This window comes from Anoplopoma fimbria, chromosome 11 (assembly GCF_027596085.1).
Source record: "Anoplopoma fimbria isolate UVic2021 breed Golden Eagle Sablefish chromosome 11, Afim_UVic_2022, whole genome shotgun sequence".
Taxonomy (NCBI): Eukaryota; Metazoa; Chordata; class Actinopteri; order Perciformes; family Anoplopomatidae; genus Anoplopoma; species Anoplopoma fimbria.
This window is the reverse complement of record NC_072459.1, coordinates 837614-850996: the sequence shown is the minus strand read 5'-3', so window position 1 is coordinate 850996 and position 13383 is coordinate 837614. Positions and strand designations below refer to the sequence as shown.

General features: G+C 39.3%; 1 protein-coding gene across 1 annotated transcript in view; it reads left to right on the top strand.

The window, feature by feature from the left end:
• The first annotated feature begins 497 nt into the window (after window positions 1-497).
• Window positions 498-13383, top strand: part of LOC129098045 (caskin-2-like) — a 44273-nt gene continuing 31387 nt past the window's right edge. The window contains 1 exon segment of the mRNA XM_054606992.1: window positions 498-609. Within this exon segment, the coding sequence (XP_054462967.1) occupies window positions 516-609 (94 nt within the window). The 5' untranslated portion in view covers window positions 498-515.

Here is a 13383-nt window from a genome sequence, read left to right as displayed (position 1 = left end):
AAGTTAAACAACTGATCAATAATAATGTGTGAGGTTTGGAGTTTAGAGTTTAACATTAAAAGATGATCACAGATCTGATAAACTAATTAACATCTGAAGTTTCCTGAAACGCTGAGAGTTAAAGCTGATTAGTTTGATGAGGACTTAGACGGGATCAGGATCACATAAGTGGATTCAGGACTGGATTTGGGGTCTATAAGACGCTCCTGAACCAAAAGCCTTCCTGCACGTTGAGGCCTGGCGTTCATCCCGTCATCTGGTTCCTCTCTCACACCTTCAGACACCAACTGATCCCGTTTCCTTCTCTTTTCAGTCCTGAACCACATCGATCCTCCAGAGGGAATAATATCATTATCTGAAGACTTGAGTCTGGTTCTGGTTCCTGGAGGTCCACTACAGTCCCACCTGAGGCAGGTCTCCTTCAGCATGAGGTTCTGAGGAAGATTTAAAGAAGGCTGGTTCAGACCCGAGGAGGAGGAGGAGGAGGAGGAGGAGGAGGAGGAGGAGGCGGCGGCATGGGGAAGGAGCAGGACCTGCTGCAGGCGGTGAAGACCGGAGACCTGGTGTCCACCCAGAAGCTGCTGTCCAGACTCAAAGCCAGCAGGAACAGTGAGTACACCTCCACCTTCCTGCTTTTATTCTGAAATATGGCTGACAACAAAGGGGGTTTCCCGGGCTCCTGTCCAGGGGTCACCTGGGCTCTTCAGGTGGACACGTGTCTCTGTGTCTTTGTATTGAGCGGTCTGTTTGTTGTTGTTGATGATGTAGCGGTCACTTCCTGTTTTTAAAGAGAATGCTTTTCATTGGACGGTGCTACAGATGTTGCCTAGCAACTGATTGACAGGTTGAGTGGCTGAGAGGTGGATTCATGGACACCTGGTTCATCAGAGTCCAGTCTGAAGTCTGATTGGTTCTGAGAACAGAGTGGAGGCTCGTCTCCATGTGTGTGTGTGTGTGTGTGTGTGTGTGTGTGTGTGTGTGTGTGTGTGTGTGTGTGTGTGTGTGTGTGTGTGTGTGTGTGTGTGTGTGTGTGTGTGTGTGTGTGTGTGTGTTTGTTTGTTTGCATCATAACAGTAGAATAAACACATAAACATACAACATTATTTGAATCTGAGCTGAACTTTAAAGTTCATGTTTGTCGTTTAGTCATGTGACTGAGATCAACTGAAACCTCTAAATCATTAATCTCTTCTCCTTCTTCTTCTTCTTCTTCTTCTTCTTCTTCTTCTTCTTCTTCTTTTTCTTCTTCTTCATCTTCTTCTTCTTCTTCTTCTTCTTCTTCTTCTTCTTTTTTCTTTCTTCTTCTTCTTAATCTCTCTTCTTCTTCTTCTTCTTTTCTTCTTCTTCTTCTTCTTCTTTTCCCTCTTCTTCTTTCTTCTTCTTCTTCTTCTTCTTCATCTACTCATTCTTCTTCTTCTTTTTCTCCTTCTTCTTCTTCTTCTTCTTCTTCTTCCTCCTCCTCTTCTTATGTCCCTCCGATGGTCCCTTTTAGGGCCCCGAGGCCATCCGGAGTTCAGTCTTTATCAGGCAGATAACCTCTCACCTGTCCACACGTGACCTCTGACCTCTAGAGGAGAGTCTGGTGATATTGATATTGGAAACACTCGTTACAGTTTTGAAGTGGAGCCCAGATGTTTGATCTGGAATCAGGAGAGAGAAGGTCAGAAGGATGCCTCCATGTTTTCTGCTCCTCTCAACTTCATTTAAAAGAACTACAAACAAAATGGTGGAAAATCTGTCTGGAACACCATGAACACTATTCTGAGTAGGAAGCTGGTATTTACGGATAACTTCCACATGACATGAAGGCATCAGGTTCAGAGGAGGACGTCGATGTTCATATGTAAACGTCCTCCGTCCTGCTCCCTCAGGGACTTCCTGTCACATGACCCCCACCCATTGTCCTCCACCTCCACACGCCCCCCCATCACCTCAGACGTTACATGAGAGCTTTGTTACAGCCGAAGACAGCAGACTGTCACTGTGACTGGAACATCATGTCTCCAGGTTTAAGGACATTCTGTCTCTATTCCATCTCTTTATTTCAGACAAAATATTAAATATATATTCAGATATATATATAACAGGACATTTCATCTCTAAATTTCTAAAAAACAAATATATTATATATATATTTAGGTCGAATTTGTCTCAATGTTCTCTAAATATTTTTCTTGATATTTCTGCACATTTCATCTCTTAATTTTTGAATATTTTGTCTCTATATTTCAGGACATTATGTGTGTATATTTGAGGTCATGTCATCTCTATATTTCAGAACATCTCGTCTCTAAATTAAGGGACTTTTAGTCTTAATATTTCTGGATATTTTGGCTCTATATTTCCAGACATTTTTTACTATATTTTAGGACATGTTTTGTCTATATTTCAGTACATCTCGTCTTTAAATTTAGGGACTTTTGGGACTTTTAGTTAATATTTCAGGACATTTGGTCTCTACATGTAGGGACTTTTCGTCTCTATATTTCAGCATATTTTGTTTCTAAATTTTCATGTGAGACCGTGTCGCCCTGACATCTGCTGCTTCACTGTCTGCTGTCAGACGGTCTCGCGCCAGGATTAACAGGAATTATAGCGTTGGGGGGGGTCGGCCCTGGTGGGGGGTCGGTGGGGGGTCAGAGGAGGCCGTGGTGTCTCGTCCTCACATCAGTCCTGCTGACAGTCAGCACAGTGACACTCTCACCGTCACATTTCATCACTGTGAAGAGTTACATTCATGAATTCATATTCATGAATATTAATTTCAGAGTAAAAGAAGATTTTCTTTTCAGGAATTCCTTAAATGTGATGAAACAAAGAACTTTGTTCTTCCAGGAAACAGACTTTTCTCTTAAACTCACTTCTGAGGCGTTTTTGAAAAGTGAAACCCGTTTGTTGTTTCTGGATCTTTGTTGTAGTTCATAAAGGACACACTTTGTTTTATGACATCATAAAACAAGTTTTTAGAGGAGCTGAAATACAACATAAAGAGAGGAAAAACATAAATAATTATGTGTGAGGATTTATTTTAGGGATGTTCTTTCCCTCACATTAAAGTTTATTGTTCTGTCTTAGAAATTATTTGGAAAATATTAATAAACTAGAAACACAGAAGGCTGTTTCTATAAATAAGAAATAAAATGTGTATATTGAATTTCATCTGTTTGTCAGTAAACCTGCTGACAAACTACAGATTGTAGTTTGTAGTAGAACCGTTGATTTAACGTCTATTTAAAGAACATCATTTAAAGCGTAACACGTCCATCTGTCCTCTGGAACCAAAGAGAGTTTCATCTTTATGATTATTGACCCGCTGGAGCCTCGTAAACCTGTCCACCCTCAGTGTTCCTGTGTGAGGGGCCAAACAAAAAGAAGAGCGGGGGGGGGGGGTCCTCATGTTTCATTCATGAGTTTAGGTTCAAACTCAGCCAATCAAAATCACAGCCTCTCTGCACAACTCATGTTTTATTCTGAAGGATTTCACTCTCCCCTGTTTCACCTCCAAGCTCTTATTTTGGAATCTCAATATTCATCCCAGAACTGTGGAAGTTAAACTTCACAATAAAAGCTTTGCAGAGAGAGACCTCTCGTTTAGACCAAAACACATATTTTCACACTTATGTCCTCAGATATTTATTTAAAAACTCTTCATCTATGAGGTCTGTTGTAATCAGAAGGAAAGATAGAATTAAATGTAATAACCGATCCAGCTATTTGAGTCAATATCAGCTTATTTAATTATGTATTTTTTAATATTATATCTCCACTATTATTTAAAATGAATCAGTTAGTTGATCAATAGATAATAAATCTGCAGCCACAGATTCATTGTTTATCTTTTTTTAAGCACAAATCTGATCTCTTTCTTTGTCAAACACAATATTAAAGTTGATATTTATTTATTTTTCTGTTGGTTGAATAAAACCAGTCGTCTAAAAACATAGAAAATAATAAGTTGCATCATTTTCTGACGTTTCATAAACAAAGTGATGATTGAGTAGTTGATAATGAGCCATGGACCCAAATAAAACATAATATAACTATTTTATATTAATATTATTATCAGTAGCTTTGATGTCTTTTCTTCTTTAAATATAATTGTTTAATAAAATGTAATTAAAGTTTATTTAAAAGGACAGAAACATTGTTTTTAGACATTCAAACAGTAAAAATAGAAATGATAACAATGTAACACTAATAAGTAGCTAACACGTTAAAAGACACTTTGTTTGTAAACAGTCAGGAGTGACTTCCTGTTTCATTCATTCAGACTCATTCGTGGTGCGTTCAGGTCTCCTGGCTGTCGTTCGTCTCAGTTTCCTGCTGACAGAAGGAGAAAGTCTGACGCTGCGTTCAGAGGTTCTCAGAGCTCCAGAAACAGGACGCCGTCTTTACATAACGGTGTTTGTTCAGCCAATCAGCTGCTTCCTCCTGACGACTCAGAGCAGGAAGCTTCCTCTGATTGGAGGAGAAGTGATGGAGCTGATGGTGTTTGTCTGTCAACTCCACCGCCGCCGTGTGACATCTCTAACTGCTCTTCTAAACAGATGGTCTCTGGGTGGAGGACTGAGGGACTGAGGGCCCATAAGGACCCCCGGCTGTCTGGGGCCACTGATCCAGTCCAGAGGAACATGAGGTCTCACTCTGATTTATTTTAAATCGATCATTTTAGATCTCAGAGAAAGTTAAACTCAGACCGACGACATTTCTTCAGAGTGAGACGTCGCTGTTTAACCACGATATCAGAGACATGACACGCTTTTACAAACACTCCATAGGTTTGACTCGTCTTGACTCGGTTTGACTCGGTTTATCTCAGTTTAGCTCGGTTTGACTTGTCTTAACTCGTCTTGACTCGGTTTGTCTCGTCTTGGCTCAGTTTGGCTCGTCTTGACTCGATTTGTCTCGTCTTGACTCTGTTTGACTCGGTTTGGCTCGTCTTGGCTCAGTTTGGCTCGTCTTGACTCGATTTGGCTCGTCTTGGCTCAGTTTGGCTCGTCTTGACTCGATTTGACTCGGTTTGTCTCCTCTTAACTCGTCTTGTCTCGGTTTGTCTCGTCTTGACTCTGTTTGACTCGGTTTGGCTCGTCTTGGCTCAGTTTGGCTCGTCTTGACTCGATTTGACTCGGTTTGTCTCCTCTTAACTCATCTTGACTCGGTTTGTCTCGGTTTGTCTCAGTTTAGCTCGGTTTGACTCGTCTTAACTCGTCTTGACTCGGTTTGACTCGGTTTGTCTCAGTTTAGCTCGGTTTGACTCGTCTTAACTCGTCTTGACTCGGTTTGTCTCTGTTTGTCTCGTCTTGACTCTGTTTGACTCGGTTTGTCTCGTCTTGGCTCAGTTTGGCTCGTCTTGACTCGATTTGTCTCGGTTTGACTCGTCTTAACTCATCTTGACTCGGTTTGTCTCCTCTTGACTCTGTTTGACTCGGTTTAACTCGGGTTAGGGTTAGATCCATTACATCATGGCTACCTGCTGAAGGTGTGTGTAACTACGGCTGTGATTGGTGTTCAGAGGAGCGGATCAACACATTTCATTTCCTGTAATCTTCACAATAAAATTGCTGACAAAGCGCGGCTAATTGTGTGCTCTGCGTTTGATTGGACTGCTGAAAAGTGGGCGGGTCATCAAACATTTGAAGCCGTTTCACAGAATATAAAATACTTAGATAATTACATTAGATTTAACAAGAGAACAAATGAACACAGAGACTCAGGATCAAAAGTGAGAACATCCGTAACGTTGAGTCGTCTGCTGACCTGCTGATCCATCGCTGTCTTTTTATTGATCTTTTTTAAGTGTGACCTTTTCTTCTTATAATAATAATAATAATAATAATAATAATAATGAGATCGTCTCCTCCAGAATAAAACTCCTCTGAGCCCAGAGCGCCTCCTCACTTTTTATAGAAGCTTTGAAAAGAAAAACGAGACAATAATGAATCTAGTTTGAGGCTACATCCTGTGTGTAGTGTGTGTGTGTGTACTGTGTGTAGTGTGTAGTGTGTATGTTGTGTATGTTGTGTATGTTGTGCAGCGGAGTAATGGCTGCCGGTGCTTTTCTTTATTCGTGCGTTATGTAACGGAGGTTCTGCACTCAGCTCTCCTGCTTTTCTTTTGTTATCACGTGACTCCGCGGGGACTTTTATTTTGAAAGACACTGAAAGCATCTCTCTGCAGACTGTAAACACCGGTGATGTTATTTTTATCAACACAGAGACATTTAATATATTTAATATGAAGAAATGAAAAGAAACAAATATTAAATCAGAGCATCGTGTCCGGTTCATATCTGGATGTTTGTTATCAATATTTAATCAGTTAAAGATCCTCATTGATCTCTGATCTATTTAGAAGTTTGACCTCTTTTGTTACATAAAAAAAAAGCCGTTCATTTTTGCCATTTTAATCCCAAACACTCCGTTATTGTTCTGCGTTTTATTGTTTGGGCTCAAAGAAAGATAATATAGATAAGATTATTATTTATGTTATTAATTATATATTCATTTATAAAAGATTTGTTTTGTTAAAAAAGAAAATGTTCATTCATACTTTTCTAAAATATTGTTAGAACATAAACAACACTTTTTGTTTAATCTTTGTTCTTATTTATTTTTAATATGAAATAAATAAACCTTAAATATAAAATAATCTGTGAGGAAAACTGTTTAAACTCAGAGAAAAAAGTTCCACGACACACGTTTAATAAAATAAGATTAATAATTTAGAAAAATATTTTGACTGTGATATGATTTGTGATTTTAGAGGGAATAATAATTTCTACATCTACATTTTTAGTGAAAACATTTAAATGATTCTGGTGTTATTTTTGTGTGGATCTGTATCAAACAACTATGTTTTCTTAAGTCTGAAGAAAACGATGTTTAGAACGGGACAATATTTAAACTATTAAATTGTATTTTGACAACATTTTTCATCTGTAATTTTTATAAAATGTGCCGTCACATTTTATCCGTCTGCAAATCTTTTCTGCACAGATTTATAAAAAGTAATGAACAACTATTTCATTAGAAATAATATCTTAAACTTTGCTCTACAAACTCTGATCCTGGTCCTCATCTGAGCCCTTAAACCAGGACGTACATTACCCAGAATCCTCCTCTGTGATGAAGTTTAGAGTCCAGTGTTTGAAGAACGTTTCACCAGCGAGCATGAGAGGAATTCAGAGAGCTTTAATTTAGGTCAGAGCTGTGGTGAGACGTTTACTGTGTGTGTGTGTGTGTGTGTGTGTGTGTGTGTGTGTGTGTGTGTGTGTGTGTGTGTGTGTGTGTGTGTGTGTGTGTGTGTGTGTGTGTGTGTGTGTGTGTGTGTGTGCCAGCCATTGTCCAGCAGCAGTGTGTCTGAATGGAGTTGGTGATGTCATGGCGTTGGTATGTGGACCCCATCACAGCGCCACCTTCGACCCCCCTCTGAGACTGGAATCTGACTCCAGACCGTTTTCTCAAAAGACAGGAAGACTGCTCTTTTCCCAGTAAGACCACTGAGACCAGTAGATCAGTCTGAGGAGCAACAGGACCAGTTTTTACTAAAATAAAGGATTTGATACTTTAGGCTCCTAAAACCCTCTGAACCCCATCAAACAATCTCCAAAACTACACCTTTTATCACAACAGAACCTGTAAAAAATATTCATTAGTCATTATCGGCAGATTTCCATCTTTCTGACGGTCCTTGAACACATCATGTGTGACTAAAAGCAGCCCGAACAAACCTTAAAATAGTGATATCTCATCAATAACATTTTATTCTACATGTTCTCATTTAAAATCTCGCCACAAATAAACCGTTTACTTTAACCAGATTCTGTAAAAAACATTAAATTCTGAGCTCCTCAGTGAAACTATGAAGACATGATTGATTCATCTGAGACCAACAGTCATGTGACAACAAATCTGAGAAACTTTGACTGAACTAAACTCTGCTGAACACAGAGCAGAGAGGAGAGGAGAGGCTGTAAATATGTAAATAGTTTAATTTACAAAACATGTAAAGCCTCCATTATTTATTACAACATTGTTGGAAAAGGTTTTAATTATAAAGATTATATTGTTTTCAAATCTTTGTAAAATAACTGATCAAAGAAGGGTTCAGAGGGTTAGAGAGTCGGAGGTCTGAGAGGAAGAGGGTGTGGAGCTGAAGTCACTTCCTGCTGAACAATATGTGAGGACAAACATCTCCGTCCTCCTCAGAGTCCAAACACAGTTCAGATTAAATCAGATTAAATCAGATTAAATCTCTTATTAGAGATTAACCTTCTGGTCCAGACGTCAACATCTTCTCTTGTTCTAGATTTCATTTCCAGGTCAGAGGTTCTTCTTTAGTTCCTCTTTAACGAGCTGCAGTCACTTTGTGAGTATTTGTCTGACACCACACCGTCAACTGTCCCATTAGCTCCCATTAAGGTCCTCTGCTGTCTCCCAGTCCGACCAGTAAACCATCAAAAATACTAATATAATAAGTCATTATAATTATAGAGATGTCAACATGAACATGACTGATCCTCTAATAAGAAGACATGATATGGATTAAATATTAAAAGGTTTATTATATAATAAATTTAGATTTAAACATAAATGTTTTCTCAGCTTTATACATATTAATGAACATAATCTGTGTTAAACTACACACAGAGGACGGAGGTTAGTTTTGGATGCAGCCTGATTTAAAACATCATCTTCGTCTCATAAGATGAGTTTAACGCAGTCTCTGATAAACATGAGATTTAAAGTTTGATTTAGTTTCATTCTCACTTCAACAGATCTGTTCATTAAATCAACTAAATGAATAAAAGGACGTGGCTGTGTAATGACTCATTAGTTAACTGAGCATTTGATTGGCAGATTCATTAATGATATAAATGTGCAGCTCTAAAATAAACCGAAGTAAAAGTTTATGAAGCAGCTCTGATCCTCCGTCAGTGTGTGTGTGTGTGTGTGTGTGTGTGTGTGTGTGTGTGTGTGTGTGTGTGTGTGTGTGTGTGTGTGTGTGTGTGTGTGTGTGTGTGTGTGTGTGTGTGTGTGTGTGTTGTAACCTGGCCGTGACTCTCTCTCAGAGGAGGAGGTGGAGGAGGAGGTGGTGTTGTGTTGACGGAGGCTCTCGAGGCTCTGAGCAGCTCTCAGGAACAAAGACAGGACTCGGAGCCTCAGAGGCCTCTAGTGCACTTCCTCTACCAACACTATTGTTCACCAACATGAGGGGGGCTGATACAAAGCCCCCCCCCCCCCCACCCACCCACCTAAAGGGAAACCACAGACTGATGTGGTTTAATAACCTTCACTTTCTGAGCTTCTGTGCAGTTTGACTGAAACGTCTCAACGACTATTATTATTATAATAAAACCATTGATGATGTCATAATAGAGTCATGACATCACATGTTGGTTTAATGACGTTATGAAGCCAAGAGTTCGGCGATTTGTCCGTTGCCATCTTGTATTTTTTTATCAACCAGTGAACAGGAAGTGACCATATATGGACTGAGGAGGAGTGACGTAGAGACGCCGTATACGTCTCTGGTGTCGACCTGTCAATCAGTGTGTAGCCCCGCCCTAAAGCATCCCCTGCTTTATGGTCTGTTTGACTCTAAATGGAGCATCATTTACTAAATGAACATCATGCTGTATTGAAGAAGACTTGAAACTAGAGATTGAGACCATAAACTCATGTTTACAATGTTTACTGAGGGAATAAATCAAGAGAGAAGTAGAGTCATTTTCTCATAGACTTCTATACAACCAGAGGAGTCGCCCCCTGGTGGACAGCAGAGAGAATGCAGCTTTAACACATGAAGCTTTGACTTCACTTAAAGAATTATTTATTTCTGTGTGAAGTCGTTCTTCATGTCGTGGACTGAACGATGAATCTCTCCCGTTGCCGTGGCGACTCTGCTGCTTTGTCAGAGACTCGTTTATCAGCCGGTTGATAACGTTGACGTCTCACCGTCTCCTCCTGCTGCTCAGGAATGTAAACAACACGTTCTCCTCCAATCAGACGTGTTCGTTACACGAGGAAGAAAGATGGACGACACAAAACCCAGAGATCAACATGGAGGTTTAGTCTGAGTCCAACAGGAAAGATTAACGCTCTGCTTCTTTATGTGAAGAAATACTAACTTATTATTTATGTAAAACATTTAATTCACTATTAGCTCTAAAGAGATTATAATACATCATTAAAACTACTAATGAATAGATCTGTTTTAATCCATAAAGATACAATCTTTTATTTCCTTATCATTTGAATTGTGTGTTTTATGAAGAATAAAAAACACTATAAATTACTATAACAAAGTAAAAGTACAGCATTTATTATTTTTGATGGTTCACTGACTTCAGAGCATTGACATGATTTTTGGACGTAGACAAGAATGAAATAAAACAGTCTGGATCCTTTTAGAGCAGCTGGTAGTCTTTAATATTTAAATATCAGAGAGGAGACAGAGGAGCTCGTCTTCATCACTCTCCTCCTCCTCCTTCATCATCATCATCATCATCATCGTCCTCATTCAGTCAGCAGATCAGAGACAGACAAGTCTTCCACAAGAGGAAGAGGAGGAGGAGGAAGAGCTGAACTGGAGTCAGTTTCAGCTCCAACGTTTCTTTTTATACTTTCAGCTAAAAGTTTAACGTCCTGTAGATCTGCTGCCACAAGAATGCAGCGGGAGGAGGAGGAGGAGGAGGAGGAGGAGGAGGAGGAGGAGGAGGAGGAGGTGTTTTTGCAGGACTCTGCTGATTTGGGATCCAGAACGAGGAGCAGACTCCTCCCTGAAAGAGAATCTGTTGTAAAACTCCAGCTCTATATTTATCAGATGTTTGATTATACGTCTGCAGGAGACGACTCATGAGTTTCTGTGTTTCTGATTCTGGAGAGAAGACATAAACAAAAGGAGGAGGTTCTCCTCTCATTGTGGTGAGGAGCAAAGAGGAGGCGCAGCTCTGCTCTAAATATACGCTGAGATTCATTAAAACACAAACAGACTGAAGAGTTCCAGAGAAGAATGAACTCAGATTAAATCTGAATATGAAACACAAACAGGACTCTGAGCTGTAGTCCATTAAAGGAAACATAACGTACTGACACTAACCATTACTTCTTTATCATATATATATATATAGATATATATAGATATCTATATCTATATCTATATCTATATATATATCTATATAGATATATATCTCAAAGAGTTACTAAAACAGTAAGAAAAGCTCAGTGTGACGTCTTAAAGGTCTAACATATTAAAGACATTAACAGGAGTAGAGAACATCAGATGTGTTGCTGGGAAACGTTCTGGTCCATCGGTCACAGTTGGAGGTATTCACATCTTTTACTGCAGTAAAGTACTAAACCGTAAACACCACAGTGATCAAATACTGTTACCGTTTAAAGTCCTGCAGTCAGAATTATACTCAATGAAAGTGCATTCATTCCATTTTACTCAAAGTACCAAGAGTAAAAGTACTCATGATGCTTCCTCCTCCTCCTCTTCCTCCTCCTCCTCCTCTTCTCCTCCTCCTCCTTCTTCATCTCCTCCTCCTCCTCCTCCTCCTCCTTCTCCTCCTCCTCCTCCTCCTCCTCCTCCCTCTTCCTCCTCCTCTTCTCCTCCTCCTTCTTCCTCCTCTTCTTCCTCCTCCTCCTCTTCTTCATCTTCATTTTCCTCCTCCTCATCTTCCTCCTATATTTATAACCTTTAAACCTTTACACCTTTATAACCTTTATATCCTTTATAACCTTTAAACCTTTATAACCTTTCCCTTTAAATACACCTTTATAACCTTTAAACCTTTATAACCTTTATAACCTTTAAACCTTTATAACCTTTAAACCTTTAAACCTTTAACCTTTAAACCTTTATAACCTTTAAACCTTTATAACCTTTACCTTTAACCTTTTTAAACCTTTAAACCTTTATAACCTTTAAACCTTTAAACCTTTATAACCTTTAAACCTTTAAACCTTTAAACCTTTATAACCTTTAAACCTTTATAACCTTTATAACCTTTAAACCTTTATAACCTTTAAACCTTTTTATAACCTTTAAACCTTTATAACCTTTTTATAACCTTTAAACCTTTATAACCTTTAAACCTTTATAACCTTTAAACCTTTAAACCTTTATAACCTTTATAAATCTTTAAACCTTTATAACCTTTAAACCTTTAAACCTTTAAATCTTTAAACCTTTATAACCTTTAAACCTTTATATCCTTTATAACGTCTAAACATTTCACTATATGAAGTCATTAAAGGAGTTTCTTCTTTCTTCTAACTTCAGTTTGTGTCTGGAGTTTTAATTTTTGTGCAGATTTATTCCCATTAATTATAAAAATCCAGGTCATTATCAAAGCAGCGCTCCGACTCCCCAGAGGCTATGCCTGCTGTGTTTTTACCCAAAAACTACAAAACATCAAAAGATGGTGGATGTTAATGTTAAAGTGTGTGTGTGTGTGTGTGTGTGTGTGTGTGTGTGTGTGTGTGTGTGTGTGTGTGTGTGTGTGTGTGTGTGTGTGTGTGTGTGTGTGTGTGTGTGTGTGTGTGTGTGTGTACAGATATGTTGCAGACGACTTACAGCCTTGTGTTAAAGGCTGATCTGAGGTCTGCTGGTCTGAGGTCTGCTGGTCTCCAGGCTGTGGGTGGATCCCGGGTCAGGGATCTCTTTTTTTCCCATCCTCCCCTGCTGGCTGACCTTTGACCTCCTGTGACCCCTGACAGTCAACACTGTGTTTACTCTGTAGGAAGCAGCTCACTGAGAGAAGTCAGACCAACGTGTCACTGTGTGCTGAAGGAACCTGTTACTGTTTATCTCCTTCATAACTCTGTGAAACGTGAAACACATATTTATATTGTTCAGTGTGACTTTAACTTCCAGAGGATTTCATTATCTCTGATGTTCATCCAGAAAAAATATCCATGAATCCACCAAGAAATCATAGAAAACACGCTGATGAATCAGCCTCCCAATCCTCTGTTTTTAGGTTCTCTTCAGTATCAAAGTCATTCTGTGATGTTTGTCAGAATATTTATGAGTAAACTGCAGATTCAGCTCAATGTTGATGGAAACATTTTATAGAAACAAATGTGGACTAAACGGGGTTCATGTTGAAGACCTCAGATCACTGAACCCCAACTACATTCTTCTAGTTCTGAGACTTCATACCCGGGTTAGGAGGTTCAGTGTGTTTCATACGAGGTTAGGATTCATGGTTTGGTTCCTACTCAGGTTAGGAGTCACAGTTAGGAGTCACGGTTACGGTTAGGAGTCACGGTTAGGAGTCACGGTTAGGAGTCACGGTTAGGAGTCACGGTTAGGAGTCACGGTGTCACGGTTAGGAGTCACGGTTAGGAGTCACGGATAGGAGTCACGGTGTCA